General features: G+C 46.2%; 1 protein-coding gene across 9 annotated transcripts in view; it reads right to left on the bottom strand.

The window, feature by feature from the left end:
• The window catches only part of ECT2 (epithelial cell transforming 2), a 103,532-nt gene that overhangs the window by 16,217 nt on the left and 72,323 nt on the right, over positions 1 to 14,992 (bottom strand). For all 9 annotated transcript variants that reach the window (XR_004540687.1, XR_004540686.1, XR_004540689.1 and 6 more), the window contains 3 exons: positions 9,032 to 9,170; positions 7,900 to 8,054; positions 5,180 to 5,287 (listed from right to left, as the gene is read on the bottom strand). Coding sequence is in view for 3 of the 9 variants with exons in the window: in XM_033959290.1 (XP_033815181.1) it covers positions 5,180 to 5,287; positions 7,900 to 8,054; positions 9,032 to 9,170 (402 nt within the window). In the remaining 6 variants the exon portion in view is untranslated. The remainder of the gene's footprint in view (positions 1 to 5,179; positions 5,288 to 7,899; positions 8,055 to 9,031; positions 9,171 to 14,992) is intronic.

Here is a 14,992-nt window from a genome sequence, read left to right as displayed (position 1 = left end):
CGGCACCACCCCTCAAAGAGACGCCAAACCCGCACATAAGCCCGAGAGGTAGAAAACCTCCGGGACCCCAAGAGCGTAGAGATCACCTTATCTGAATATCCCTTCTTACTAAGGCGACCCCTTTCAAGAGCCAAGCCGTAAGACAGAAGAGAGACAGGTCGAACATGGGAATGGGACCCTGCGTCAGAAGATCGTCCAAGAGAGGAAGAGGATCCGCCACCAGATGCCTCACCAGATCCGCATACCACGGACGTCGAGGCCAATCCGGAGCCACCAGAACCACCAGACCCGGATGGTGAACAATGCGAAGAAGTACTCTGCCCACTAATGGCCAAGGAGTGAACACATACAACAGCCCCTCCGTTGGCCTCGGTTGGACCAGAGCATCCAGACCCTAGGCCAGACTGTCCCTGCGACGACTGAAGAAGCGGGGCACTTTGGCGTTGCCACTCGTGGCCATCAGGTCCATCAGGGGCTGCCCCCAAGCCTGCACTATCAACTGAAACGCCATGGAGCCGAGACACCACTCTCCTGGATCCAAGAAGTGACGACTGAGGAAGTCCGCCTGAACATTTTCTACCCCGGCTATGTGAGAGGCCGAGAGGTCCAGAAGATGGGACTCCGCCCAAAGCATGAGCCGAGCCACCTCCTGCGCCACCTGAGTGCTCTTGGTGCCCCCCTGACGATTGACATAAGCCATCGCCGCGGCATTGTCCGACAGGACTCTGACTGACTTGCCTAACCAAAGGGAGCGGAAAGCTAACAGCGCCAGACGGACCGCTCTGGTCTCCAACACGTTGATCGACCAGGAGGCCTCCTCCGTGGACCAGGTGCCCTGAGCTGAGTGACCCAATCATTGAGCCCCCCAACCGAGGAGACTCGCATCCGTAAGGAGCACCGTCCACTGTGGGAGATCCAGACCCACCCCCTGAACCAGGTGAGGGGTCCGGAGCCACCAACGCAGACTGCAGCGCGCCACGCCTCGCAGGGGGACAGGAACCTCCAAACCGTGCCTCTGGGGTGACCACCTCCGGAGCAGAGCATACTGAAGAGGACGCATGTGGGCCCGCGCGCCCACCTCACCACGTCCAGGGACGTCGCCATCGACCCCAAGACTGGGAGGAAATCTCGCGCCCGAGGACACTGGGATGCCAAAAGCAGGCGAATCTGAGATTGCAATTTTCTCACCCGGGCCCCTGGAAGGAAGACCTTCCCCAAGGAGGTGTCGAATAGAACCCCAAGATACTCCAGACGCTGAGCCGGGACCAACCGACTCTTGGAAAGGTTGACCACCCAGCCCAGCGACCGGAGAAACTCCACCACTCGAGCCATAACCTGGGAGCTCTCCTGCAACGACTTTGCCCGAATCAACCAGTCGTCCAGGAAGGGGTGCACCATAATGCCCTCCGAGCGCAAGGCCGCCGCGACGACCACCATCACCTTGGTGAACGTCCGGGGAGCTGTGGCCAGACCAAAGGGAAGCGCACAGAACTGATAGTGCCGACCCAAGATCGCAAAGCGAAGGAAGCGCTGATGAGAGGCCCGAATGGGAACATGCAAGTAGGCCTCCGTCAGATCGAGAGAAGTGAGAAACTCCCCCGGCTGAACCGCCAGAATGACCGACCGCAGAGTTTCCATGCAAAAAGAGGGAATCTTGAGAGCCCTGTTGACCCCCTTCAAATCCAGGATGGGCCGAAAGGTCCCCTCCTTCTTGGGCACCACAAAGTAAATGGAGTACCTGCCGGTGCCTCACTCCGGAGGGGGCACTGGAACAACTGCCTTGAGATCTAGCAAGCGCTGAAGGGTCTGGCGAAAAGCCTGCGTCTTCCAAGGAGTCTGACATGGAGAGGCTAGGAAAAGGTCCGGCAGAGAGCGGGCGAACTCCAGGGCATAACCGTCCCGCACCACCTCCAGGACCCACTGATCGGACGTGATCTCGGCCCATTTGGGGAAAAAGTCGCGCAGCCGGGCCCCCACCGGAACCAAAGGGGGTGCCGGCAAGGAGTCATTGTGCAGGACGGGAAGCGGGGGAACCGGCGGAGGGATTCCCTGCCCCCCGACAGGCCCCCCGAAAGGGCTGCAAGCGCTGGAAGAACTGACCCCGGGAAAACCCTGGAGCTGGGAAAGAAGCAGCCCCATGCCCAGGGTGATACTTGCGAAACTCCCGCAAATGCCCTCGGGCAGTGCCACCCCGAGACGCAGGGCAGGCACGGTCCTCAGGCAGATGAGGCACCTTTGAGTCCGTCAGAGTCTGAAGCAACTTATCTAATTCCTCCCCAAACAAAAAAGACCCCCGGAAGGGAAATTTAGTAAGCTTAGCTTTGGACGCAGCATCCGCCGACCAAGCGCGCAGCCACAAAATACGCTGCGCGGCCACTCCAAAGGCCATAGACTTAGCCGAGATACGCACCAAGTCATAAAGAGCATCTGAGAGGAACGAGGCAGCCATCTCAATCTTCGCCACCTCCTGATCCACCAAAGACCAGTCATCAGACTCCCGATCCAGGACACGCTCAGCCCACCGAAACACGGCGTGAGCCACCAGCCCCCCACAAATAGCCGCCAGGACCCCAAAGGCAGAGACCTGAAAATTTTGCTTAAGAATGTTCTCCAACTTGCGCTCCTCAGAGTCACGCAAGGCAGAACCGCCCTCAACAGGCACGGTATGCCGCTTAGAAATCGCCGAGACCACCGCGTCTACGACTGGCGATGTTAAAGTAGCCCGATCCCCCTCTGGGATGGGATACAAACGAGCCATGACGCGTGCCAAACTAAACGGCGCCTCCGGCGTTTTCCACTGTTCCAGTACAATATCCCGAATATCCTGATGCATGGGAAAAGAGCGGGAAACGGTACGGATCCCCCGAAGCAGAGGGTCCCCCACATGCGGAGTCTCCGGCGGCGCATCCTCAAAACGCAACACCGAAGAAACCTGTTGAATCAGGTCCGGTAGCTCATCTCTCTGAAAAAGGCGCACCACGGACGCCTCTTCGCCGGAGGACGGGAAACCCGACAACCCGCCGCCAGCGGCCGTCCCCTCGAGAGGGTCCTGGAAATCCTCAAAAGGGTCCAGGTCCTCATCCAAACCGACACGCTCCTCAGACCATAAATCCTCGTCCCAAGACACCCGTGGACGCTTGGACAAGGGAGGAGGAAGAGGGGACGCCACAACAGACAAGAGAGGCAAAGCCGCAGGGAGCGCGGAGGAAACCCCACTCCCCGAAACCCCCTGGGCGCATCCGGGACCCCCAGCCGCCTGAAAATAGGCTCTGCACAAAGAAAAAAAGAAATCAGGAGAAACCCCCCCCCCCCCCCCCCGAGGGTTCCAAGGGACTCCCTGCCACAGCAGGGGACCCAGCAGAAACCTGCCCCTGTTTTTCCAATACAGGGGGAAGGTCACCTGAGGTGGAAGACAAAATGGAGGGGCCAGACTGTGAAAATGGCGACTTTCCCGCAAAAAATGCTCCCTCCATAGCCTGTAGCGGCTGAGAAGCCTGAACAGTCCCAGCCGCTAAAACAGGCAAGTCGGCATCAGCTGTCAAAAATCAGCTGAGAGGGAATCCTTCGGGGAATCCCTCCGTGGGCGGTTGGGGAAGACCGGGCTTCCCCACTGCTCCCAGCCGACTCGCGAGGCACCATCGGCGGGGAGCTCTGGGCGCCTGCAGCTGCTGCCGACGGAGCTCCACCACCTCACCGGGCCAAACTACCAATTTCAGTCCGGCCGCGAGTGCCTCGCGGCTGGACCTAATTGTGTCCCACTCCCCCGGAGAAGGGCACAATTGCTCCATACGCGACCTAGCTATAAAAAAGTGCCGGTTAGATGAAAAAATACATTAAAATACAGTTTTCTTAAAGGGAAACAACCCTCCAGACCAGCACTACCTCAGGATTTTTTTTTTTTTTTACAGAACAGACTCCACAGGCTCTCGAAGCAATATGCCTTGCTTGATTTAGGGGGCAAGGCTTACTGCTGAGGCTCCTCTAGAAAAATGTGGGGAGGTGGAGGAAGTGGGGGGAGGGACCCTGCTCGAGACCCGCCGGGTTTGACACCCCCGAGGTCGGACGGACCTCCAAACAGGGTCCGCCCAAGCTCCGTCCGGCCAAAAACAGGGACTAGAAACTCCCTAAACAAATTCCAACAGCCCTACCAAGGGAGATGGGTACAGATCACTCAACACCTGCTGGAGACTGAAAGAAGACTGAGGTAAATAGAGAAGGGAGTATATTATATACTGTCCCACAGTTTTGTTTTCAGTCTCCACCTGCTGTTCATGATTGGATATATACCCATTTGTAGAGATTAACCTCTACTGGTCTGGAGAGTGCTAAAGAACATGGATTAAAAGCGTCAGCAATGGGATAGAGCAGGGACATGGCCCGAGCACATATAAGCTTCCCATATATCTGTGAACATTTTCACAATAGCCAGATGGTCTGGAGAGGATTAAGTGTGTTGCCCCTCGCTATCCATCAGTGAGTAATCTGCAGCAGCAGCAAGACCTCCATCCAGCTGTAATTCCCTGAATGACCCAAAAAATCAGAATCAGCCAAGTTTGCGGGTTTAAAAAAATCTCTGCACTGCAGGATCCTCCCTCAGATCAGGAAGACCTCCCTGATCCTGGAGATCCACGAGAGTACCAACATCCCCAGCTCCAGTAGTGCCAGCCTGCATCGTCAAGGCATCCAGAGATGACTTTTTTTTTTTTTTAATTCTTTATTCATTATAAATCATAAACAAGTGTACATAAATACATCCATTACAATTACAATATAACACTTGAAAATCTATATTTTTTAAAAATACCTCTCCTGAGTAAATGCAGGTCACAGTGTATAGTGATACCAGTGGGACTCAACCACTGTGAGTTTTGGCAGATGTGGCCTTCCTCAGGAGTCCATGTTTCCACTACTATGCTCTATATGGCAAATGAATTCTTTACAGTATCGAACGTTTCAGAGAAAAGTCACACTAGAATTAGGGTTAATAGTGTCAGCCCATCTAGATGGTTCTATTTTACCCACAATATAATGTGCAAGGGTATGAAGCCTTGAAAAGCACTAACCAGCTGCTTTGGCTTAAAGGATAAGAGTGATGCTTAAAGATGAGTTATTCCAATGTTAAAATAAAATACATTTTGAAAGATTTAAAATAATGTATGAAACATACAAATATTTTTACCTTTTTTGATGTTTTCTTTATTGCCCGGGATGCCCGACTCAGGGTACTGTCCATATCTTTTGTATTCACTTCAATAGACTCTGGATCAGTAGTATAAATCAGATTTTCCTGATAAAGACAACCATTTCATTAAAACTAGGTTAAAAGTATTTCAAACTACAAATTCACTCATTTTCAGAGGAATATACTTGACAGTTCTTAATCCATTATGAAAGTTGTTGGGAATTGAGACTATATAGTCTCTACTGACATCATGTGGACAAACCACTACTTAGCAATTTAAATAATAAAATGGATCAAACAGCAACTTCTATCCAGTTAAACATGACAGTTTTGAGAGATCAATGTGCTTATCTGTAGCTGGGTAAAATGGGTAGGAGAGATGAAATTATGGTGCAACTGCTTTAAGAATTCAATGAATTCTGCTATTACATAAGAATTGCCGCTGCTGGGTCAGACCAGTGGTCCATCGTGCCCAGCAGTCCGCTCAGGCGGCGCCCCTCTGGTCAAAGACCAGCGCCCTGAGACTAGCCCTACCTGCGCATGTTCCGGTTCAGCAGGAACTTGTCTAACTTTGTCTTGAATCCCTGGAGGGTGTTTTCCCCTATGATTGACTCCGGAAGAGCGTTCCAGTTTTCTACCACTCTGGGTGAAGAAGAACTTCCTTATGTTTCTACGGAATCTATCCCCTTTCAATTTTAGAGAGTGCCCTCTTGTTCTCCCTACCTTGGAGAGGGTGAACAACCTGTCCTTATCTACTAAGTCTATTCCCTTCAGTACCTCGAATGTTTCGATCATGTCCCCTCTCAATCTCCTCTGCTCAAGGGAGAAGAGGCCCAATTTCTCTAATCTTTCGCTATACGACAACTCCTCCAGCCCCTTAACCATCTTAGTCGCTCTTCTCTGGACCCTTTCGAGTAGTACCATGTCCTTCTTTATGTACGGCAACCAGTGCTGGACGCAGTACTCCAGGTGAGAGCACTCTATGGCCCGGTACAGCGGCATGATAACCTTAACTGATCTGTTCGTGATCCCCTTCTTTATCATTCCTAGCATTCTGTTCGCCCTTTTCACCGCCGACGCACATTGCGTGGACGGCTTCATCGACTTATCGATCAGAACTCCCAAGTCTCTTTCATGGGAGGTCTCTCCAAGTAGCGCCCCGGACATCCTGTATTCGTGCATGAGATTTTTGTTACCGACATGCATCACTTTACACTTATCCACGTTGAACCTCTATCTGCCATGTTGATGCCCATTCCTCGAGCCTGATTATGTCACGTTGCAGATCTTCTCAATCCCCTTGCGTCTTCACTACTCTGAATAACTTTGTATCGTCCGCAAATTTAATCACCTCGCTCGTCATACCTATGTCCAGATCGTTTATAAAGATGTTGAAGAGCACGGGTCCAAGCACCGAGCCCTGCGGCACCCCACTGGTGACGCTTTTCCAGTCCGAGTATTGTCCATTTACCCCCACTCTCCGTTTCCTATGCTCCAGCCAGTTTTTAATCCACGTGAGTATTTCACCCTCGATTCCATGGCTCGCAATTTTCTGAAGTAGTCGTTGTCAAACACCTTTTGAAAATCCAGATATACAATGTCGACCGGGTCGCCCTTGTCTATCTGCTTGTTTACTCCCTCGAAGAAATGCAGCAAGTTTGTCAAACAAGATCTGCCTTTGCTGAAACCGTGCTGGCTGGTCCTCATCAGACCGTGTCCGTCAAGCGCCTCTAATTTCAGAATACCACATAACCATTTGATACTGAAGTATTGCACAACCTATTCAGATTCAGATGCAAAGGTCTCAAACACCTTCTGTACATCAACTATTATTCTGTCATTGGACCAGTGCTGCAAGTGTTTAGTTGTCAAGTCCGGCTTACCAGTTTATATAAAGCGTGTACCACACATCCTTGCAAGATTTTGCAACTTATTAAGCCTCAACCTGTTCATACCTACCAATCGCCACTAAAATCTCTGTATGTGGTAGGGCAGTGTATCGCAAACTGTGTGCCAAGGAACACCAGTATGCCTCCTGAGATTTCAAGTGTACCGCGACACACTGGCTGACTGTAGGAAGTCAGATGGCGCAGATGACTCTCCTCCTGGCCGGCGTCTCTTCTCCTCTCCCCCGCACCTCCCGGATCTCTCCACCGAAGCGGGTCACAGCCAAATGGGCTATCACGCACATTCGTGTCAATGAATGCGCACTTCCGGGTGCCTTCCGTCCCTTTCTGCAAAGCAATTATTCTTTCCATTTTGTAAATGTGACACAACGAATTCCACCAGAACTTTTGACTGAGTAAACTTGATTTTTTGCCACATAAACAAGCTGCGAAAATACTAGAGATTTAAATGGGTGGCCAGTTTAATAGGGCTCTCTAAAATTCAGAGGGGGGAGTGAGTTTGCACATAAGATATTTGTATATATACTAAAATGAAGCAGCAGCTCAATACAGTATTAGGATTGCTACAGCATAATTTTCTAGCCTTGCCCTAATGGCATTCCTAAGTACGAGGATTTTCTGGCTAGTGAAAGAAAATGCATGAAACAAATACTTGAAACGTGGGAAAGCATGTTTAAGAACTCTCATGTATCTTCTTGAGAGAGAACCTGAAATTGGATTAGTAAGGTCCAACTTAAGGACAGCATTAGAACCACTGCTATTAAACCTATTGCCTTCACCTTCTATAAAAAAATATAAGTTGCAACTTACAGCATCTGCTTTGCAAATGGTGTTGGCGACATGCCGGCACAACATCTTCAGCCAATCTACCTTAGGGATTTCTTCTGTAGTTAGCTGAAAACTAAACAGCTGATTTGACTGTTCTGTTGGAGGTCGGACCACCAAGGCAAAAGCATTGTGACAATCTGTAACGGGAAAGCAAAAATGACTAACTTATCTCCTGCTAGAAAATAAACAATACATTATTGAATTAAAAGCAACTGCCATCTTGAAGCACAATTATATACATGTTGAAACAGAACCCAATCATTTAAAATACATTATGCAAAAAGAAGAGCAACGCTAAACATTTTGGGGTTATCACTGCCTTATAAGGATTTCTGCCCATATGTGTTTGGGGAAGTAATATTTGTAAAATTATTATGTAAGAAACTGGGACCAAATGAATTTGGAAGAAGAGCAGCAAGAAGAATAAAGAGGTTTTGGAACTATTAGGGCAATTAAAAGAAGAGTTTGAAATTCTGAGAGTTCTCAATTAGAGATTGAGACAGAAGCCTACAGAAACCTTAGTCAGTTATTAGAAAGTTTAGCTCCAAACCATGTATCCCCCTCCCCCCCATTTTGGATGTGTATTTTTAAGGGGAAAATATTTTGTTAATGGCTCCCAAATTTCCTGAAATTTTTTAAAATTCCCCTGCTGTGTGGCTATTATCCTTTCCATTTTATAAAGAGTTCCGCCAGAAACTGTAATTCAGTCTTTTCCAATTTTTCCAATTACTCGTAATCTTGTTGTATGGCAACCCTTGTCATAATAAGTAAAAGCCTATTAATTTTAGATATTTGACTCAGCTCTCATTGACATGCCAAACAGCACAGTATCATACGATACTGTCACTGGATTCTCCAAAATACAATTTATTTGACCTTATATTGATTTCCAAAAAGCAAGAATCATTGGACAATAGAATATTTAAGGAATATAATTGATTAGGGGGGGATAAATTCTGATATGGAATTTAATAGAATATTAAGTGCTGTATTGGAGTTTGAAATGATATAAATGAAGTTACACTTACTGGAAGTTTTTTTAAAATGAATAAAGAATTGGAAAAAAAAAAGAGAAAAAGTTTAGCTCCATATATTACCCATTTGATCTACCAACCTTCTGTTTCCCTGATGTCAAGTACTTTCTTGATTTGTGATAAAGGCATTAAAATAATGTGTTTCAGAGATGCTGGAGGACGAGTATGTCCATGGGGACTTTTGAAGGAAGTCATAACTCTGTGTCGTTTCCTTGCAACCTATAAAAAATTTAGGTATGACAGATTTCAGGTGAATGCAGTCATAAGTGGCATAGAAAAATATGGCTGTTGTATGTGAGGATTAGTAAATTTAATATGGTTTTACAGCACCTTACAAAAATCTTCACAATCTTGTACATGAAAGTTTTCAATGATCTGGACAGCATTTTCTTCATGCAAGATAATATTCAAAAGAAATCAAGAACGTCTTCATATACCCTTTGAGGTAGCAAATCTAAGATTATCTGTTTCCAAAATCCCTTAGTAAGATCCAAAAGGAGTGAAAACTCACATGTTCATCACATTAATTAGGCTATTTGCATACACCTGGATGAAGGATCAAGCTACTGGCAATAATGGACTGAGCAGTTCCCAAAGAAATACTCAGACACATTGAAGGTTTACAGCCCTGCCTATATTTTATCTAGCTTTATCCATAAGTCTCCTGCAAGATTCATGTTTAGATCTTTGCTATAAGCCAAGCATGCCAAATACAGAACTGTCGAAAACAGTCCAGGATAAAAAAGCTAGTAAAAAAACAACAAAAAAAAAAGAACAAATAATTTTAGGTCCATCATTATAAACTGCAAACAGTGACATCATACCGTCTTGATCATACTATGGGCATTTATATTTTTTGATTATGAGCCCCAAAAAGTGTCTTAAATTGGCATTTGGACATCCTAAATTGCCAGAACGTCCAAGTGCTGATAATCAAAGCCACTTTTCTGGAAGTCTAGCAGGTGCCACAAAGATGCTCAAATTGATCAGATGACCACTGCATGCATTATCAAGGTAAGACACCCCCACACTTCCCCAGTGTTCATTAACCCCATTCCACCACACAAAAATGAGAACAAAAAGGTACATACCTGTCTTTAGAACAGCAGTGGCATGGGAAAGTCTAGTAGAGCAGCACACAGGTGTCTTAAGTAGCCTTGTGGGTGGGCTAGTGAACCATAGAGAGGAGGCCTAGACCCATAAGTCACTCTAACCACATCTATGTTATTAAGTATGAGCCCATTAAAACCCAACCAAACCCTACTATACTACCATATAGGTGCCACCTGCAGCCATAAGGGCTATTGGGGTGGTACACAGGTGAGTATAGTAGGTTTTGGGGGACATGGTGAGATATACATCTGGCACCCTTTATGAGATATACATCTGGCACCCTTTATGAGAAGTTCACAGCAGTGCCCTCTAAAGTGCCCCATTGCTCTGTTGACATAGCTATGTGGCCAGTCCATTACTATGCTGGCCCCTTCCATGTCCAAATAGTCTGGATTAGGATGTTTTTGTATTTAAAGATGGCTAAAAAAAAGTTAAGACATCCTTTGGGGCAAAAAATAAAAATAAAATTGGACATCTAGCAGTTTTGAAAATGGATATTTTGCCATCCTGATATTTGGATGTCCTGCAGGATACATCCAAAGTCGAACTTAAACGCACTTTCAAAAAATGCCCTTCTATGTGTCAAAATCAGAATTTGTAAGTTAAAGAAATCGAGAAAGGTCACATTAAAGCCAAAGATTGACAGATTAGGTTCTTACCTCGATAATCTGGGTTCTGTTAAGATACACATGAGTCTGTACTTTAGCTGTTGATTCAAACTGCCTGTAAATCTGCAGAAAGCTATCACTTGTAACCATTCTACTCCACTCAAGATTTTGTAGACTCCAATCAAATCTCCTCTTAGCTGTCTCTTTTCCAAGCTGAAGAGTTCTAACCTTTTTAGTCTTTCCTCTTATGAGGAGTTCCATCTCCTTTATCATCTTAGTCGCTCTTTTTTGAACCTTTTCTAGTACCGCTATATCTTACTTGAGATAAGGAGACCAGAATTGAACGCAATACTCCAGGTGAGGTTGCATCATGGAGCGATAGAAAGGTATTATAACAGTCTTGTTACCCTCCCCCTGTGGAGACCACCAAGATAGAAGGGACTCCTGTAAAGGGCACATGGGCACTCTGGCCCAGGGGATCACCTCCAAGAAAGCTGAGCAAGAACCCAGAATCTGCAGATAAAACCAGACCAAGGGAGCTGGATGGTCCAGAAGAATTTGGATCTGTTATCAAAGGTTCTGTATACATGCCTTGAGAAGATATACACAACCACACAACCCTGTCTGGAGATGAAGAGAAGCCCCAGAAACTCCAGGGAGTGGGAGGATGCCAAGCGTCTCTTCCTGAACTCATCAACACCTGCAGCAGAAACACTACCGTCTCCACTGAACTTTCATACACCCAACGAGATGAAGCCCAGATCAACCAGTTATCCCAGGAAGGGTGGACTTGGACCCCCCTGCTGGCAGAAAGTGACCACAACTACCATCACTTTGACAAAAATGCGGGGTGCTGTCACAAGGCCAAAGGGCAGAGCTGTGAAATGGAAATGCTGTTGCAGAACATGGAAATGCAGAAACCTGCATCTGGGTAGATTGTAAGCCTCTGTGAGATCCAAGGACACTAGAAACTCTCCTGGAGAGAAAGCAGCTATCACCGTGTACTCCATTACCATTTGGAAAAAAGGAATTCTCAAGCAGCGGTGATCGATTTTAGATCCAGAATGAGTCTCCAATCCTCTGAGCCTCTCTCGTACAATGAAGTAAAAGGAGTGTCTGCCTAAGCCCCAATGTGCCCCAAGGTTCCAGCATCCCAATGTCCAAGAGGCATTGCAGAGTATCGCGGACCCTGGACTCCGTTTTGGTCGACTTACCAGAGTCCAGAAACCAAGCTGGAGGTAGGCAAAGAAGGACTAACTAATGTCCAATGAAAATCGAGTCCACTCCTGACAAGATGAGGAAGCCACGCCCGACCCCTTGTATCATCGGAGCTTTTTAGGCATAGCCACTGCACAGGAACCTCGGGATGCCTGGAATTGGAACCGCTGTAACACAGGCATAGTTCTGGGAATGTCTCGGAGGAAAAACCTATATATCCCTGACGACACCTGAGGGAGGAAAGGAAGAGTACTACTACCCTCTCTCGATGTCCAGCAAAACTTGTTTAGAGAACTTAGGGTGGCGCTCGGCAACACCTGTGTAGAGGTCATCCAGACCTATACTAACAAGAAGCTGGCCCTTAAAAAGATGTCCACTTAGTGATCCTTGAGACAGCGTCCTCAGTCCAAAGATGGATCCAGAGTCCGGCGCACAGACACTGTACCAGCAGAGAATGTATTAAGAACTCAAATGAGATCAATAAAAGGCGTCTGGTACCTAGTCCACATCAACCATCACCAGCAGAGGACAGGCATGTATCTCCACAGAGGATGAATTGCGCAAGCCAGAATGAGAGGGGTCGGTATTCGGACTGCTGCTGTTCAATGTATTTATAAACGATCTAGAAACAGGGACAAAGTGCGAAGTAATAAAATTCGCAGACGACACCAAACTGTTTAGTAAAGTTGGGACAAAAAAGGACTGTGAAGACTTACAAAGTGGGTGACGAGATGGCAGATGAAGTTTAATGTAGAGAAATGTAAAGTCTTGCATGTAGGAAACAGAAACCCGAAGTACAGCTATACGATGGGAGGGCTGGTAATGGGTGAAAGTACCCTAGAAAAGGACTTGGGGGTAATGGTGGACAAGACAATGAAGCCGTCGGCACATTGCGCAGCGGCCTCTAAGAAGGCAAATAGAATGCTAGGTATTATCAAGAAAGGTATTACAACCAGAACGAAAGAAGTTATCCTGCCGTTGTATCGGGCGATGGTGCGCCGCATCTGGAGTACTGCGTCCAATATTGGTCACCGTACCTTAAGAAGGATATGGTGTTACGCGAGAGGATTCAGAAAAAAGCGACGCGATTGATAAAAGATATGGAAAACCTTTCATATGCTGAAAGATTAGAGAAACTGGGGCTCTTTTCCCTGGAAAAACGGAGACTTAGAGGGGATATGATAGAGACTTACAAGATCATGAAGGGCATAGGGAAAGTGGAGAGGGACAGATTTTTCAAACTTTCGAAAACTACAAGAACGAGAGGGCATTCAAAAAAATTAAGAAGGGACAGATTCAGAACCAATGCTAGGAAGTTCTTCTTCACCCAAAGGGTGGTGGACACCTGGAATGCGCTTCCAGAGGGTGTAATAAGACAGAGTACGGTATTGGGGTTCAAGAGGGGATTGGATGATTTCCTGAAGGAAAAGGGGATAGAAGGGTATAGACAGAGGATTACTATGCAGGTCCTGGATCTGATGGGCCACTGCTGGGCAAGATGGACCCCTGGTCTGACCCAGCAGAGGCACTGCTTATGTTCTTATGTAGATGTGCGCTTAAGACATGTATTTACATTTGCTCCAATCACAAAAAAAATGCAGCTCACACCAAACTAGTACAAGAAAAATGGTATACCGATTTACTTTCAGGAAAGAGCATCAGAAAATAAAAGCATTATGGAGCATCAGTATGCATCTATGGTAAATTTTGTTCTTCCTCATTGAATTTAACTTCACAGCTCACCTACTCAATTACATCATAGACTCTACTAAATCTAAGAGATGGGATACAGTTGGCACTAAACTATCACTTACCTCATTAGCCCAGCTAACCATCTGAAACACTAATTAACTAAATAAGGAAAAGCACAACATCCATCACAAATGCTGTTCTGCCAATTTGGAACAAGAGCTAACTTGAACTGTAGCTAAAGAAAATGCCACATGAAAACAAAACTCAACTAAATAGAACTAGAAGTCACAAGTTTGATTTACATATGCACAGATAGATGTAGTTATAATTAAAGAATTCTGTCACCAACATCCATCTCACTCAGAATGTTCATGAATGATGAGGAACATGTCCTTCCACTTGCAAATTAACACTTTTATTCTCACATTGGAGATTCTCAGTTTCTGCAAGCCTTCCGATTTGTTTTAAGCTGCCACAAGCCAGAAGTTAGAGGCAGAGAGATCAACATGGGAGTAAACAACATGTGATGCCTTTTCATTAATAGCTCTAGGCAAGTAATCAAAGTCTGTATGGGAGGTAATGGAGGACTATGTAATTTGGCAATGTGTTCAGCCAAATGGGAAAGGGCTGTGGAGGCAGGCGGAGACCGCAGGGTTTGGAGAAAGCGCACAAGACAAAGTGGGATAAAAAGCTGTATCTGGATGAATCAACATAAATTACAGAAATACTTAGTGGTGTCCATACTGCCACGTGTTTTCAAGTTACATGACGCACAAATTGTCACAAATTGTAATTGATATGACATTTGGACTCCTGAGGAAGGCATATTTTGCTGAAACACAGTCTGTGTTGGGTCCTATTTACGTCACTCCATATCATCTATATTTGAGAATAGCTCGACAGCTACAATCAAGTTTGTGTTGATTCATTCGGATACAGCTTTTTAGACCACTGCTTGTTTTTGTTTTTAGTAAGAGTATTTTTGTCCCTTTTTGTTTGCTTTGGAGAAAGTGCAACATGATGAACCTAGTATTCTTCTAAGCTTGTATGATACTAAACAATGTAATATGTTAGTTTATTAGGGTTCAGTGATATGAGAAAAACAGAATTTTAATCTGTTTCATGAGATTGTTTATTGAATTAATTTACATGCATGCCCTGGATAATTAATAACTGTTTGATATAGAGACTTCAGGGGTGGGAATGATATTTAGCTGCATGGGAGGTTGTATGTGGTGACAATTTGGTGGTGGTGGTGGTGGGAAGGTTTAGAAGAATTAAAGTGGCGTGATGTTACATGTAGAGTGGATGGCTGTTGGAAGGAGATGGGATGGCCGAGTGTTAACGGTTCTTACATTATATGTGAAAGTGTTTAGAGGGAAATTTTTTTACTAACATTGGTACTGAGAA

This window comes from Geotrypetes seraphini, chromosome 9 (genome assembly GCF_902459505.1).
Source record: "Geotrypetes seraphini chromosome 9, aGeoSer1.1, whole genome shotgun sequence".
Taxonomy (NCBI): Eukaryota; Metazoa; Chordata; class Amphibia; order Gymnophiona; family Dermophiidae; genus Geotrypetes; species Geotrypetes seraphini.
This window is presented reverse-complemented; position numbering and strand designations above follow the sequence as displayed.